Source organism: Cryptomeria japonica, chromosome 1 (assembly GCF_030272615.1).
Source record: "Cryptomeria japonica chromosome 1, Sugi_1.0, whole genome shotgun sequence".
In the NCBI taxonomy this organism is placed as follows: domain Eukaryota; kingdom Viridiplantae; phylum Streptophyta; class Pinopsida; order Cupressales; family Cupressaceae; genus Cryptomeria; species Cryptomeria japonica.
The window spans coordinates 105,907,356-105,920,846 of NC_081405.1; the positions used below are offsets into that span (position 1 = coordinate 105,907,356).

The 13,491-nt window shown below is 36.6% G+C and overlaps 1 protein-coding gene across 1 annotated transcript; it reads left to right on the forward strand.

The window, feature by feature from the left end:
* Nucleotides 1-680: 680 nt before the first annotated feature.
* On the forward strand, nt 681-10,435 carry LOC131040647 (uncharacterized). Its single transcript, XM_057973603.2, has 4 exons — nt 681-1,325; nt 7,070-8,050; nt 8,959-9,006; nt 9,131-10,435. The coding sequence occupies exons 1-4, from the start codon at nt 1,053-1,055 to the stop codon at nt 9,581-9,583; spliced, it is 1,755 nt and encodes a 584-aa protein (XP_057829586.1). The 5' UTR covers nt 681-1,052; the 3' UTR covers nt 9,584-10,435.
* Nucleotides 10,436-13,491: the final 3,056 nt, after the last annotated feature.

The following is a 13,491-nucleotide window of genomic DNA, read 5'->3' on the forward strand; positions in this document are numbered from 1 at the left end:
GTACACATTCACTCACCTTATTAAAATCAACAATCAATGAAAATCCCACAATATTCATTGTCATCAATACTAAGGCATTCATTGCCTACCCCATTTATTCTCTTTATAATTATTGTTAATTCAATTTTAGGGCTTGACTAAAACGCAAGGGAGAATTTAATGCACTTCCAACCCCTAACTTATCGGACGCGTCTATTTTGGCTCCAAAATGATAGTACGGATTGATTAGCACGCGTGTTACTCATGCATTTTATATCGTCGATTTTGCAATTAACGACTGCGATTGACTACCCTGTCACTAACACGCTGTACAAAAGGTCTGTTTTGGAGCCAGAATAGACACAACCTAACTTATCAAGCTCCAAAATGCTCCTTAACATCACAAGATTTTCCTTACTTTTCATACACCACCAAGTAAACAAATCTTATAATTACTAAAGACAATCGACCACTCTAAACAAGATCACAAATATAATTATATCTATTCCACCTCAAAATTCAATGATCTCAAACCTCAAATCCACAATCCAATCAAACTTCAAATCCCCCAAAAATCAATTTCCTATCACATCTCATCACATATATTCCCAACACAAAGCATAAAACCCTAATCCTTTAATTCTATTAAACACATGCCTATTTCTATTTTTATTAGTTAATTCACTTTTGTGCATTCACGAAACTAGTGTCATCATTCAATGAAGAAATAACCAGAATTTAACCCTAGCAGTGAAAAAGATTAAAACTAGCCATTGAAATAAACTAATGTACTGAGAGCGGTTGGTTGAATAGTCTGGAGCAATCGGAGAAGAGAAAATATATTCGCGCTTTCTACAGGGACAACCCAACAGAAACGCCTATTTTAAAGCAACAAAATAACAAACTTCCAGAAATAAAATGGCGAATTGAAAAATCAAAGATTACTGTTCTGAATCCGACAAAATTTCGTTCTTCGGACATGGGAATTCGCTTTTAACAGCGATTAATAAATTTTATGGTTTCCTTAACAAGGGTGACCAATCTATTTTATATCAGCTCACAACACCCATTTTATGGAATCAAGTTTGAGTGAGCATTTGCAGACGGCAATGAATAAAACGGCAGATGCAGGAATGGGCAGCAGTAAAACAGCACAAACTGGGAGTCAAAGCGAGAGCAGCGACTACAGCTTGTCAGAGGACGAGGGTATTGATGATTACAGGCGGGGGGGATATCATGCTGTCAGAATTGGGGATTCCTTCAATGGAGGCCGCTATGTCGTGCAGTCCAAGCTGGGTTGGGGCCATTTTTCCACCGTCTGGCTTGCCTGGGATACAAAAGACAATGTATGTTGCAAAACCCTCTTTTTTACTCGCAAATTTAGCCTAGGTTTTTTTTCCTGTTTTTTATTTTAGGGATTTGTTGGGAAAACTCGGCAACAGATTAGCTTCTATTTGGCGGTTGTTTCATTTTTTGGAAAAAATGTGTACCTTTTTGGCAATAATGTATATCCTTGGCCGATATTTGGGGACCTTATATGGGTTTTTGTTTGTTTTAGGTCTATTTTCAGGCGCTGGTTTTTCTAATTGATTAAATTTACTTCTTTTTTTGTAAGGGTAACTTTCGGCTTAGCTGCCACAGTTTAGGGGTATCATTTCCATCAAAATGACCCTGGTCTTGCACATGGCCTTGGCTTTGTCTGTTGGGGTATGGTGCTGGTTGCCAGGATGCTGCACCCAGAGCTGGATATGGTAATTTAATCAATTCCATCTTGCCTGTTGGGGTATGATTCCAAATGCCATATCCTCCAATCAGATTTGGATGCCATAATTTCTCCAGTTTCAACATTTTACATATCTTCCAAGGATTTGTTCTAGGAATTGCATTCCAGAGGTGGATGCCGAAGGATACCCAATATCAATGTACAATCCATCTCATGGTTATTTGATCCCGGGGCTCAGCTATGAAAGCGTCAGTGATTTCGCTCTCAAGCTCATCTGATCTAACAGGCATAATGTTTTGGCTAGATGAAAAATTAATATTTTAACCTGACACATAGGGTCAAGAGTTCCAAAGTTGGCATCAGAAACGAATAGAATGAGCCTTTATACTGAAAGCTACAGATCTTTGTGTTGGCTGTGAATTTTAAGGCATCAGGATGGGAAGGGTTTGAGCCTAGAGATTTGTTTTAAAAATGAGCCTAGAGGTTTCTTTTAAAAATTTAATATGATGTATGAAGGGTCGATTACTTGTTTTTTGTGGCACAATTGATGGAGGTTAGATATGGGATCCCTGCTCAAAAAACGAAACAGTTCAAGCCTTGTAAATTACTTCAAGAGTTTTTGACAAACATTAAGAAGCTTAAAGAAAGTCACTGTCACAAAATATCAAGTTGCTAAAACTAAGTAAGCATTTAGAGTAGACTTGAAAGAGGTTGTATAATCATGCCTGTCTGATATAATAAGTTAGCAAACTAACAGAACCGTTAAGAGCAAGAAGTATAGCAGAATGGGATGATTGTACCAAAACAAGTTGGCACTTCAAAGAAATCAAAGTCCTGGAGTAACTCTGCTACAGGCATTCACATTCAGAACATGATCATTTGCTCACAACTCGTCTAATTTGAAAATTGAGTCTGGAACAGTTATATCAGCTAATGCCACCTTCACCTGTGCCCCAAAGTGCTGATGCAGAATTAGTAGAACAACTCCTGCCTTCCTTAGCTCGAAAGGAAATGGCCAGAGGGGAGCTCATTCTTGCACCAGAAATGTTAAACTGGAAGGATTAGGGTTTAAGTGCAACAGGATCACCTTTTGCACATGGCCTCCAAGATATACAACTTTCTTTTACACTTCCATGTGCATCCCCACTGTGTGCTAAGAGCTGAAGATCTGTCCCAATAAAAACATATTGAAGTTAAAAGCTTGGGTGTCAAATGCTTCGATTTTTTTACTGACTGACCTGAAGCATCGCTTAGTCTTCTTGAAAATGCTTTAGCACATCAACTTCTGTAAAGCCAACACAGAGAGACTAGAAAAATAGGAACAAGGAAGCATAATGCCCTTATATATCCTTAAGAGGCAGAGGATGAGCACAGGGAAGAGTCTTGTTATTTGTCATGGCTCAGCATGAAAGGAGCCACCAGTCACATGGACTAAACAGTGATTGCTGTGCATGGGAACATGGTGGCAGTTCTCTGAGTGAGTGATAAACAGGGTCAAACGAAGATCTGTTTGATGTATGTTTGTAACAAGCCAAGGACATGTTAATAAGAGATGAAGGCATATGCCTCACGTAATAGAATGACTTCTAAACCCTCCCAGGTTGATGGGTCACGGGCTATATTTAATCTTAAGCAATCCATTCCATGATTGGCTGGATTGTCTTCTGCTTTGTTAGCAGTGCTTGCATTTGATGACACTAAAGTCCCTGTATGCTGCTTTTGCTTCGCAAAGTTTACTTTCAGAGATGAGTCAATGCTGTTACAAGGAGTTACTTCATTGGGAGAAACTATACATATTTGTTGCAAGAGGCCCAGAGGGTTATTGTCTCTGTATCAAAAACTGTATTGAAATATGAAACTCAAATTTTCAGTTGACACTTCTGTAACCATCATCAAGATGAATGATTCATTGGATTGTAAATTAGATTACCTTATGTATACAAATCTTTAGAAGTACATGTTTATTTTGTGTCATGCTCTTTTATCTTTAAATCCTGTTCTGTCTCGGTTACAAGAGTTATAGATTGGATCCCTTGCAATTCATCTATATCCTCTACTTTTCAAGCAGTGCCAAATTTTAGGTCCTTTTTGGAGATCTTTCAAGCAGGGCTGCATTTTATGCCCATTTTGGATATTTTGTTTCTTTTAAATGATTTTATTATAATCAATTTTTCTATAATTTCAGGTTTATTTTCTTGCTTTTTTGTTTGGAATGTTATGAATTGTGGCCTTTCTTAATTTCTTGGTAAATTGGTAACATTCACCCGTTCATATTTTAATGTATAAGTAATGTGCCACAAAGTTTAAGGAACGTTCATCTTAGGAGTGGTCTCATTCAGGTCATCATAATGGTAATTTCTTTGCCTTGCCACTAGACAATGCCCCCCTTTCTTTTTGGCTAATTGGAAGGAAATAATTTAATAATTCATTTTAGGAGTGGTCTCCATTCAGGTTATCATAATGATAATTTCTCTGCCTTGCCACTGGACAATATCCCATTCAACTGGACTTTCTTTATGGTTAAAAAGATAGCTTACATTAGGTTTCTAGAGGAACATGGAAGGGTTATGCTGCTATAAGGCAGAACGATATGAGCATGAAGCCTCTAGCAGATGTCACACAGAAAAGATAGATTTCGTAGCAAGTTTCTGAGGAATCAAGAGTTGGTTACTTGCATCAGCTATGTTGTTTACATATTTTTGCAAAACAACATCATTTGCCACACTCTCATACTCTGGCTTTGTAATGACAAAAGACTAAAGAGTTGTAAAATTGAGCTCAATGAATAGAGATCACCGATTTTTGGCATCCTTGTAGTGATCCTCCCGATTGTTAGGATTATCATTATGAGTGAACCATGTCGATCATTATTTTAATAGATTAAGTTTTATCTTCTTTTTGAGTAGACATGATAACAATCTCTTTTCTTTTTGTTTAGATTTCCCTGATTATTGTTTTCTTCCCACTGCTTTTCTTTTTACAAGTTTGAAACTGAGGGTTATTATTGTAAACCATGTTATCAGAAATGTTGTACTTACATTGCAACAGAAAGACAAACTGAAAGTGTAAATGGAATTCAATTACATGGGTTTTTCAAATGGGAAAAACATGGGAAATTAATAAAAAAAGTTAATAGCCACAAAAAACAAAAAATGAACAAAGAATGTGAATTTTGAGGGGTTTTTAAGGAAAAAACCATGGCTGTTTCGAAAATTCTGGTGGTTTTTTCAATAAAATGTGTTTGAACTGCCTATTTTTCCACATCTGCCCAGTTTTGGCTGTTGTCGACTGATTTATTGATTAAACTAGGCATTTTGGTTCTGATTTGCATGGCAAAGTTGGTGGATGCCATATATCCATGGTTAAATTCCAGGTTTTTCTCGTGTTCTGCATTGATGGTAACTTTGTGGCCTTCCACAGATGGTTGGTCAGATTTGCCCAAAAAGCGTAAAAATAAATCAAAAGCTAATTTTTCCTTAATATGGTAATCATTTCAATTTTCAACATTTGTTGTAGTAAACAGTGTATGCGATCTGTATTGAGATACACATTTGTTCAACTAGTATAATTTTTGTATTCTATGTTTTTCTATTTTATAATCGACTTGAAGGATGTAATCTGGTGAAACTGAAAGTATATGTAAGTAAGATTTTTTCTTGCAAATATTGTTTATCGTATTAATATATTAGCTCTCAACAGTGGATCATTTTTCTAGACGAAAATGATATTATCATATTTCTGTAAACTAGTGTGATTTAAAAATCTTTCTGTGTGATGGTAATGAATCTTTATTTGTTGTTGCGTAGCTATTAAAAGAGTCCAGAACTGTTCCTTTTACCCAAAGAGTCCAGAACTGTTCCTTCTACCCAAAGCCTTGTAAACCTTGCTTCTTGGTTGAAAACATGAAACCCTTTTCCTGTTTATGGTAATCTATGGTAGGTTTTATTTGGCAAAATCTGTGTACTCCCTTTTGATGTCCAATACATGTGTACATCGTCAAAGAAAATGTCATATTTATTTTTGGCTTTGGTAAGGTGAATTTATTTATTATTCTAAAATGTCTGCAGCCCATTGTTGTGGGTCACATATTAACCGCGGCAAAAAACTTCCTAGCATTGCTGCTGTAAACTTTTAGCTGACATAATTTGCTTCACACCTCCTCTGGGTCCAAATGCTCCGAGCTCATCATTTTTGGAGAATTAACGGATGCAGTGCCTTCTGACTTTTCTCTTCCTCTTGCATTGAAAAAACAATACCTTCCACCTCCTTCTCCAGCTCCATATCTCCAAAGTGGTCTGGGAGAAACTACCGCAGCAACCAAAGCCACATTTCTACAATTGGAACTACCGTTACCAGATTTGACACAAACCTTTGATAAATCTTATCACCACATCATTGTTACAGGTGAAAATCACCTAGAATCTCCTATCCGCCACTCTTCCTATTCACATAGGATGTCTGCCTTTCCCCAAGCTCTTCTTGCAGGGAATAACTGAAAGACATTACATTGAAAACAAAGCTAGATGCCAAAACTCCAGACGTCATTGTTGTCTAACTGCAATCCCAATCAATCTCCTCATCTGATGAAATATCTATTGAGCCATTCTTGAACATATCATAGCAAGTAATGACAATAAATTCCCATGAGCCTCAAATTTCCTAATCAAAATAATAAAATATTTGATGTACCATCTGTTGAGGAAATAAACTTCTTGTACCACCACTGTTAAATGATCCATAAAAATATATGCAGCTACAAATTCATGGAGGGAGAAAATTTAAAAATGTCTAAGTTCACCCCATGCAGAAGTATCACTGCAATAAGGTGCGTATTAGAGGATTCTGATCAACTCCACATTTAAAAGTAATCCGCTGTAGATTTTACCAACCTTGTCCAACAGGAGAACATAATCTCCTTGAAATGTAATTTGATGTAATTTGCCTCATTAGAATATCGTCCAAGCTTCCAATTGGGACAACTACCCTTTTCTATGCGTTGTTTACAATAAGTGAATGCCCTTTATTTTTAACTATGTCATTCTGAATGCCAATTGAGGACACTACCTCCATTCTGCTTCATTATTTACCTTGTGACCTAAGAATAAAGAGCTTTCATGAACAAAATCTCCTATTTAATTCTTCAAAGCCACTCCCACTCCAGCAGCCTTGGGATATCTATGAATCCATGATGTTCCTTCAAAATTTAACTTTACAAAGTCTAGGGGAATAGGTTTCCAAGGCTTCTCATCTGATCCAGCTATATTTTTTTCTTATTAATGCCTCTTAACTAGATAAATTAGAATTATGTAATTGCAGTAAACGTGGATTTTTGTTTTGTTTGGTGATTCATTTGTTCTTTTGTATCAGAGATATGTGGCATTGAAGGTGCAGAAGAGTGCACAGCATTACACAGAGGCAGCCATTGACGAGATTAAAATCTTACAACAAATCGCAGAAAATGATGGAGATGACAAGAAATGTGTGGTCAAATTGCTTGATCATTTTAAGCACACTGGACCAAATGGGCAGCATATTTGCATGGTTTTTGAATTTTTAGGAGACAATTTATTGACTCTTATAAAGCATTACGATTACAAAGGCATGCCTTTGCACATGGTAAAGGAGATTTGCTTTCATGTTTTGGTAGGACTGGACTATTTACATCGCCAGCTTTCGATTATTCATACGGATCTGAAGCCAGAAAACATTCTTCTGTTGTCTACGATTGACCCAATTAAAGACCCGAGGAGGTCTGGTGCTCCACCCCTACTTCATGCCAACAAAGATAAATCCATTTTCCCTATAAACTCTTCAGCAGTTAAGGATGCCAAGAGTAATGGGGGGTTAACAAGGAATCAGAAGAAAAAATTAAGGCGAAAGGCCAAAAGAGTAGCACAGGATTGTGTGGATAGTGTTGATGCAGCAGAGGATGAACTTGAACATGAGGTAGGGAAAGGAACTACTGACGATCAAGAGGGGAAAGCGGATGTTAAAATCCAAGGGAACCCAATTAAGATTTCTGGAAGCAAAAAGAGCTTGGATGATTCTGCAACACATGATTCAAAGAATAATAGACATATCAGAAAAAGCAGTCGATCTACAAGGCAGAAATTGTTGGAATCCCTTGATCTTAAATGCAAGCTAGTTGATTTTGGTAATGCTTGCTGGACCTACAAACAGTTTACAAGTGATATTCAAACAAGGCAATACAGGTGTCCAGAAGTTCTGCTGGGATCTAAATATTCGACTTCAGCAGACATATGGTCCTTTGCATGCATTGCTTTTGAACTTGCAACTGGGGATGTATTGTTCGATCCTCACAGCGGAGACAACTTTGACCGGGATGAGGTGCGCATATCTATTATAAAATATTTGTCTGTTACAATTATGCTTACTTTAATCAAATCTTGCTTCCTTGGAAACTTTGGTACAGGACATTGTCAGCTTGTGTTATGTAACTGGGGGATACAAGTCGAGTTGCGATAAAAATAATATGTGACAGTGATCACCCTTCTAGGAATACATGACATATGAACTATCAAATAATTTATTAAATGTTAACAGTCACTGGCACAGCCTTAGCGACCTTCCTGCTGTACCATATAATAGCCATTTTGGGTTCAGATAAATGTTGCATTTGTAAATTAAAATTAGTGCTTCGCTTGTTTCTCTGTTACATGAATCCTTGTTTCACGTAATATTAAATAATAGTTTAATACAATATTTTTCTGCATTTATTAAATACTTAAAAATGCAAATATGTATCCACTATCATCCATAGTTCGGTCACAAAATTGTCATAGTTCAAAAGATCCAAAGAAATGAAAACCATCGAGCTTATAAATGAAAAGGCAAGTTGGCTAAGACATGGATAACTTGCACTCAAAGGATACACTAATCGATAAATTGTATAGGGAAAAATTTATTTTCTGATGAAGCAGAAGTGTTATGTTAAATGGAATTCAACATTTGCCAATTTGTACAGACTAGGTTGTTTTAATAGCAGATATTAGCCACTGATTTTTATTTTGTAATTTTTTTCAATAAAGGCATAATCTTACTTTTAGTGCAAGGATATGCCAATTAAACTGTAGATCTTTAACGTTGTCAGCTTAGTATTGATGTCAAACGATAAGCATCAGCATCAAGTGGTCTCATTTGATTTGCTTATCTTAACTTTATGCTGATTGATATATATTGTTGAGATTATCAAGTCTCAATCCTGATTGGTTATTTTGGCTGTATCAATATTTTAGGATCACTTGGCCTTGATGATGGAGCTTCTTGGTATGATGCCCCGGAGAGTGAGTATATAAATCCACATATATTTGTTTGTCTATGAGTAGCTAAAGTGTTATTTGAAGTATCTGCTTTGCCTTTCCAGCATTCCTGTGTTCTAATGTGCTTTTATGTTTTCCATAATCTTAGATTGCTTTAGGTGGACGTTATTCCCGTGAATTTTTCAACAGGCATGGTGATCTGCGACATATTCGGCGGCTACGGTTTTGGCCATTAGAGAAAGTGCTTCAAGAGAAGTATGAATTTTCTGAAAAAGATGCAAAAGATTTAAATGATTTTCTTGTTCCCCTCTTAGACTTCATACCAGAGAAGAGACCCACTGCAGCACAAGCCCTTCTTCATCCATGGCTTAATTCTGGGCCTCGACTTCTTGAACCATCATTGCCATCTGAAAAAGTCCAGAATAGTGACAAGGTTAGCCCAGAAAAAGGAAAAACTGAAAACAGTGCAAGGGATGCTATGGAGCGTGCAGAGATGGCTATGGGAAATATTGCCATTGAATGCAATTTATCAGATGGGTCTATGAAGTCTCTCAAAGGTTCATGGGACAGAAGTAAGGCTCCACAAACTCAAAACAACTGACCTAAAAATAAATTTAGTCTCACTGGGAGTATATGCTACAAAGTTATATGCAAAGTAAATTGCATTACTTAATAGCTAAATCCTGAGAGTAAACTGTGAGTTATTGCAAAGCTATCTGGGAGAGCTGAGAATTCAAAACTCTTTATCATTTTTGAAGTCAAGTTGGAAGGAGCTAAGCAAGAATGGGCATTTTTTCATGAAGGGATGGCACAATTCAGGGTAAGATATGTCTTTGGGAGCATATTGGAACTTCCATGAGTGTAACAAATTGTTTGAAGGCTGTGGATGTTGCTTCAGATGTCATCGTTTGTGCTCCTTGTAAACTGGTGAATCAAACATGAACAAGCAGTTAGTACTCTGCTTGTACGGGGGTTTCCATTTGGCCCCTTGATAGGTTTTTGTTTCTTAATCTTTTAAAAAACTTTTTTCAAGGCTGTTGAGAGTAGTTTCAGGTGAGGTCTAAGTGAATTTTATAAGTAGATGAAACCAGCTTGAAAGCTGATACTCCATATTAGTTTCAAGTTGGATTTATGATGGACATTCATTATGCAAATGCTATTGTATTATTGGTTGGCTTCAGGATTCGGAACATATATTCCTTTTGACTTTTGTTGTTCTCTATCAGAAGAGGTGTAGATTGTAACCGGGACTGAAATTCCCCAAATCTGTAAGTTGGAAAAAATGGCCTAACCATTGAGACGAGTGTCGACATTGCTTGCTGCAAGTAACCATGCTTTAATGAGCAAACAGGATGAGGGGTTTTGCCAATTTGTTTTGGTGAAACAAGCTTTGTAGCATACAGCCTACCCCTTTCTTTTACACATGCTATGGGAATCTGGTATTTGTTTTCTAGATTGATGATTTACTTAATTCATTTGTCATACCCATTTCTTTTGTCTGTTTTAGATTTGGTAGGAATGTATGGTATAACAAATACAAATGACCTCGAGAAGGTGGTATTGTTTTCAAGCTAAGTTGCTAAATAATATTTTATCAATTTTTGTTGTCATTGGTGGATGGAGCACAAATCTTGTATGAAGCGTTAGTCACTAAACGATGAAAGAATCATTGAAGTAACTGTCTTCAAAATTGAAAATACGCTGTACAGAAAATGAGCAAAAATTTGTTAATGAACATATCAACTATTGCAAACAATGACAATTTATGATGCATCGATCATATTGCATAGGGAGGGAACATACATTAAAATAGTTGTATACCTTATTGAAAATATGCTCTACAGAAAATGAGCGAAAATTGGATGAGAGGCAGCATGAGGGAACATATAAACAGATTATGTTTTTTAATTTATTTAATTATATGGGTTTTATCCGACTCATTCCCGTTACAACATTTTAATTGGTAGCCTAAAGCTAGACTATCTTTTCTCCACCACTCCCATTGGAGTTCATGGGGTTTGTTACTTAATGGCCACATTCCATTTCCTCACAACTCTCCATTGGAGAGCTTGGGGAGTTTATTTTGTAATGGCTGCCTTTATGAAACTCTCTGGATGGCCTAGGGGGCTTATTCCTTAATGGTCGCTGCTCCACAAGCACACACTCTGGCTTTAATGCTCATCACCTCTAGCTTGTGTTTGGTATGGTATTACCCAACATGAGAATCAAAATGACCCTACTATTTGAACACAACCCCTTTGACACATAACAGATAATGCGGAAAAAGGTAAACCGTTTCTTATCAATACCGAAAGACATTCCCAAAAATAATAAATACAACCGTCAATATTATCATCTTATTCTACTATGTCTGAGTGACAGTTTTTTGTTTTCTGAAAATCTATATAAGAAATTATGTATTTTAGCAAAGATTGTGTCAAAGGTAAGGGATGCTATTGTTTTAAAGCAAAAGTTTGAAGGAATCTTGTCTCGTTTAAAAAAGATGTTAACTATATGTAAAGAAAATCTTGTCGATTCATTAATGAATGAAGAAATTTTAATGATGTCCATGAGACCTAGTGGTCTAAGGGATCAAAAGCCATAACATTAACACGTTATCAGATTTCTTTCTATGGCTGCTTTTCTATTATGAATCTTGACCAAGAAGCTTGCTAACTTGTGAAGAGTTGTCTCCTCAAAGAGTTCATTTAGATTGTCCACTTTCAAAGTATCTTCAAACTGCTCATGCATATCTTCATATGCTGTACACTCTATGATGAAGTGCCACTTGGGTTCAACTACATCTTTGTTACAGTAGACGCAAGTTATTTCCTCCCACTTTTCTTTGGGGGTAGTCCATCTATTCGTTTCACATCTAAGGTGATGAGAGCCAGCCTTCAGCTGTGCTATCAAACTTTTTGCTTTCACTTTTATTAGTCCTCAAATAGACTTTTTCATCATGCTTCAACGTGGGGTTGAATTCTTTGACGTAATGTGCTTTTTTTATCATTTTGTTTTGTACACATGGCAGATCTAAAGTTTGGTAACACAATTTTTTTTATTTCAATGTTAGTGTTGGGACATTCATATCAATTAGTGTACCACTTGTTCATCCATTTGTTGGTTTGTTTCCTCCAAGTCTTCTTCCTACAGTTTAGCTCCTCTTCAACAACCATATTGGGCCAATGGTGCTTATCCATGCTCTTAACCTTTTTTAAGTAACTTAGCAAACAAATTATCTTTGATACTTCCATTAGGGATGTACCAGCCTCAGCCAAAAGGATTTCATATGGTAATGTTGACTTGACTTTGAGATTGCTGGTGATTAAGTGTTTTTGAATTCTTTTTTTATTGCCTCCACTTGTGGTTTGATATGCTACTCCCCTAAACTTCACACCATAGAGGACAACTGATATGACCTCTTGGTTTTTCAATCCCATTACTCCACTTTCTTGCCCCTGTTCTAAAGAAGGTAAGAAACTCTTTATCCCTCTTGGATCCCTTTTGTCTTGCATGTCTCCTAATTGAGTCAATTGTGAAAATCAATTCGTAGGTGCTTGTATTCTTCCACTATCTCCAAAGAACTTCCCTTGAAGATAAAATTATTTTGCTACTTTTTCCTTTTCAAGGAAAAGATCACGACTTCGGTTTTGTAGGCATTGACTTGCATCCCAATCTTTTGATAAAAGAGCTCTAAAGCCTTAAAGTGTTGTTTCAATCCTTGGATAGAGTTTTTTCAAATAGAATAAAAATCATCCACTTTTAACAACTTCACCACGTATACTACTAGTTGAATACCCTCTCCCATGTTGTTTAACCATTCTTCTAGTTTACCAATGTACAAACCAAACAGTGCAAGGGAAAGAGGACACCAATGCTTGACTTCAATGTTGCTTCCAAAGCACTCAAATGTACCCTCTTTAGTTTTGATTTTAGCTCTAACTTGCTCATAAAGCTTATGGACAACCACTCTATGCTCATTTGATTGCTAACGATACTCCACCTTTAAATCGTGGTTTTTTCGGATTCTCTAAAACCCCAATCCATGTGGCAAGGGATTTTGTTTTGCTTGAGGTAGTCTCAACGAGCTCTAACGTAGCTAATTTGGTTTGGCTAGTGTGTCAAGTGAGGATGAAAGTTGGGTGGTGATAGTGCATGTAAAAGGAATACCCAACTATATTGCTCTTGAATGTGCATTGGATTATAAAATCACCACCAAAACTGACATTTTTAGCTATGAAATGGTGGTTTTGGAAATCGTGAGCGGACATTGGTTTGTGGATAAGTCATAGATTTGAATGAATGAATGAAGTTTTTAATAAGGTCCACGAGGCCAAACAACCTATAGGAGCCATGGTTAGCCAACATCACTTATAAGTCACAGATTTGTGAGAAATGATATTTGCCTTCTATTGCCTTGGAAAAGATAAAATAGGAGGAATTGGTAGATCTGTTAAAATAATTGTGCTTAGAATAATTGTGTGTTGCGGTCGAGTCTAGCTAGTGGTC

Bases quoted from the DNA above. Each gene is read 5' to 3' on its own strand.
- LOC131040647 (XM_057973603.2), top strand. From the start codon at position 1,053: ATGGAATCAAGTTTGAGTGAGCATTTGCAGACGGCAATGAATAAAACG. The intron at 8,051-8,958 runs GTGCGCATATCT...TCAATATTTTAG, and splicing joins ACAACTTTGACCGGGATGAG to GATCACTTGGCCTTGATGAT. The intron at 9,007-9,130 runs GTGAGTATATAA...CCATAATCTTAG, and splicing joins TTGGTATGATGCCCCGGAGA to ATTGCTTTAGGTGGACGTTA.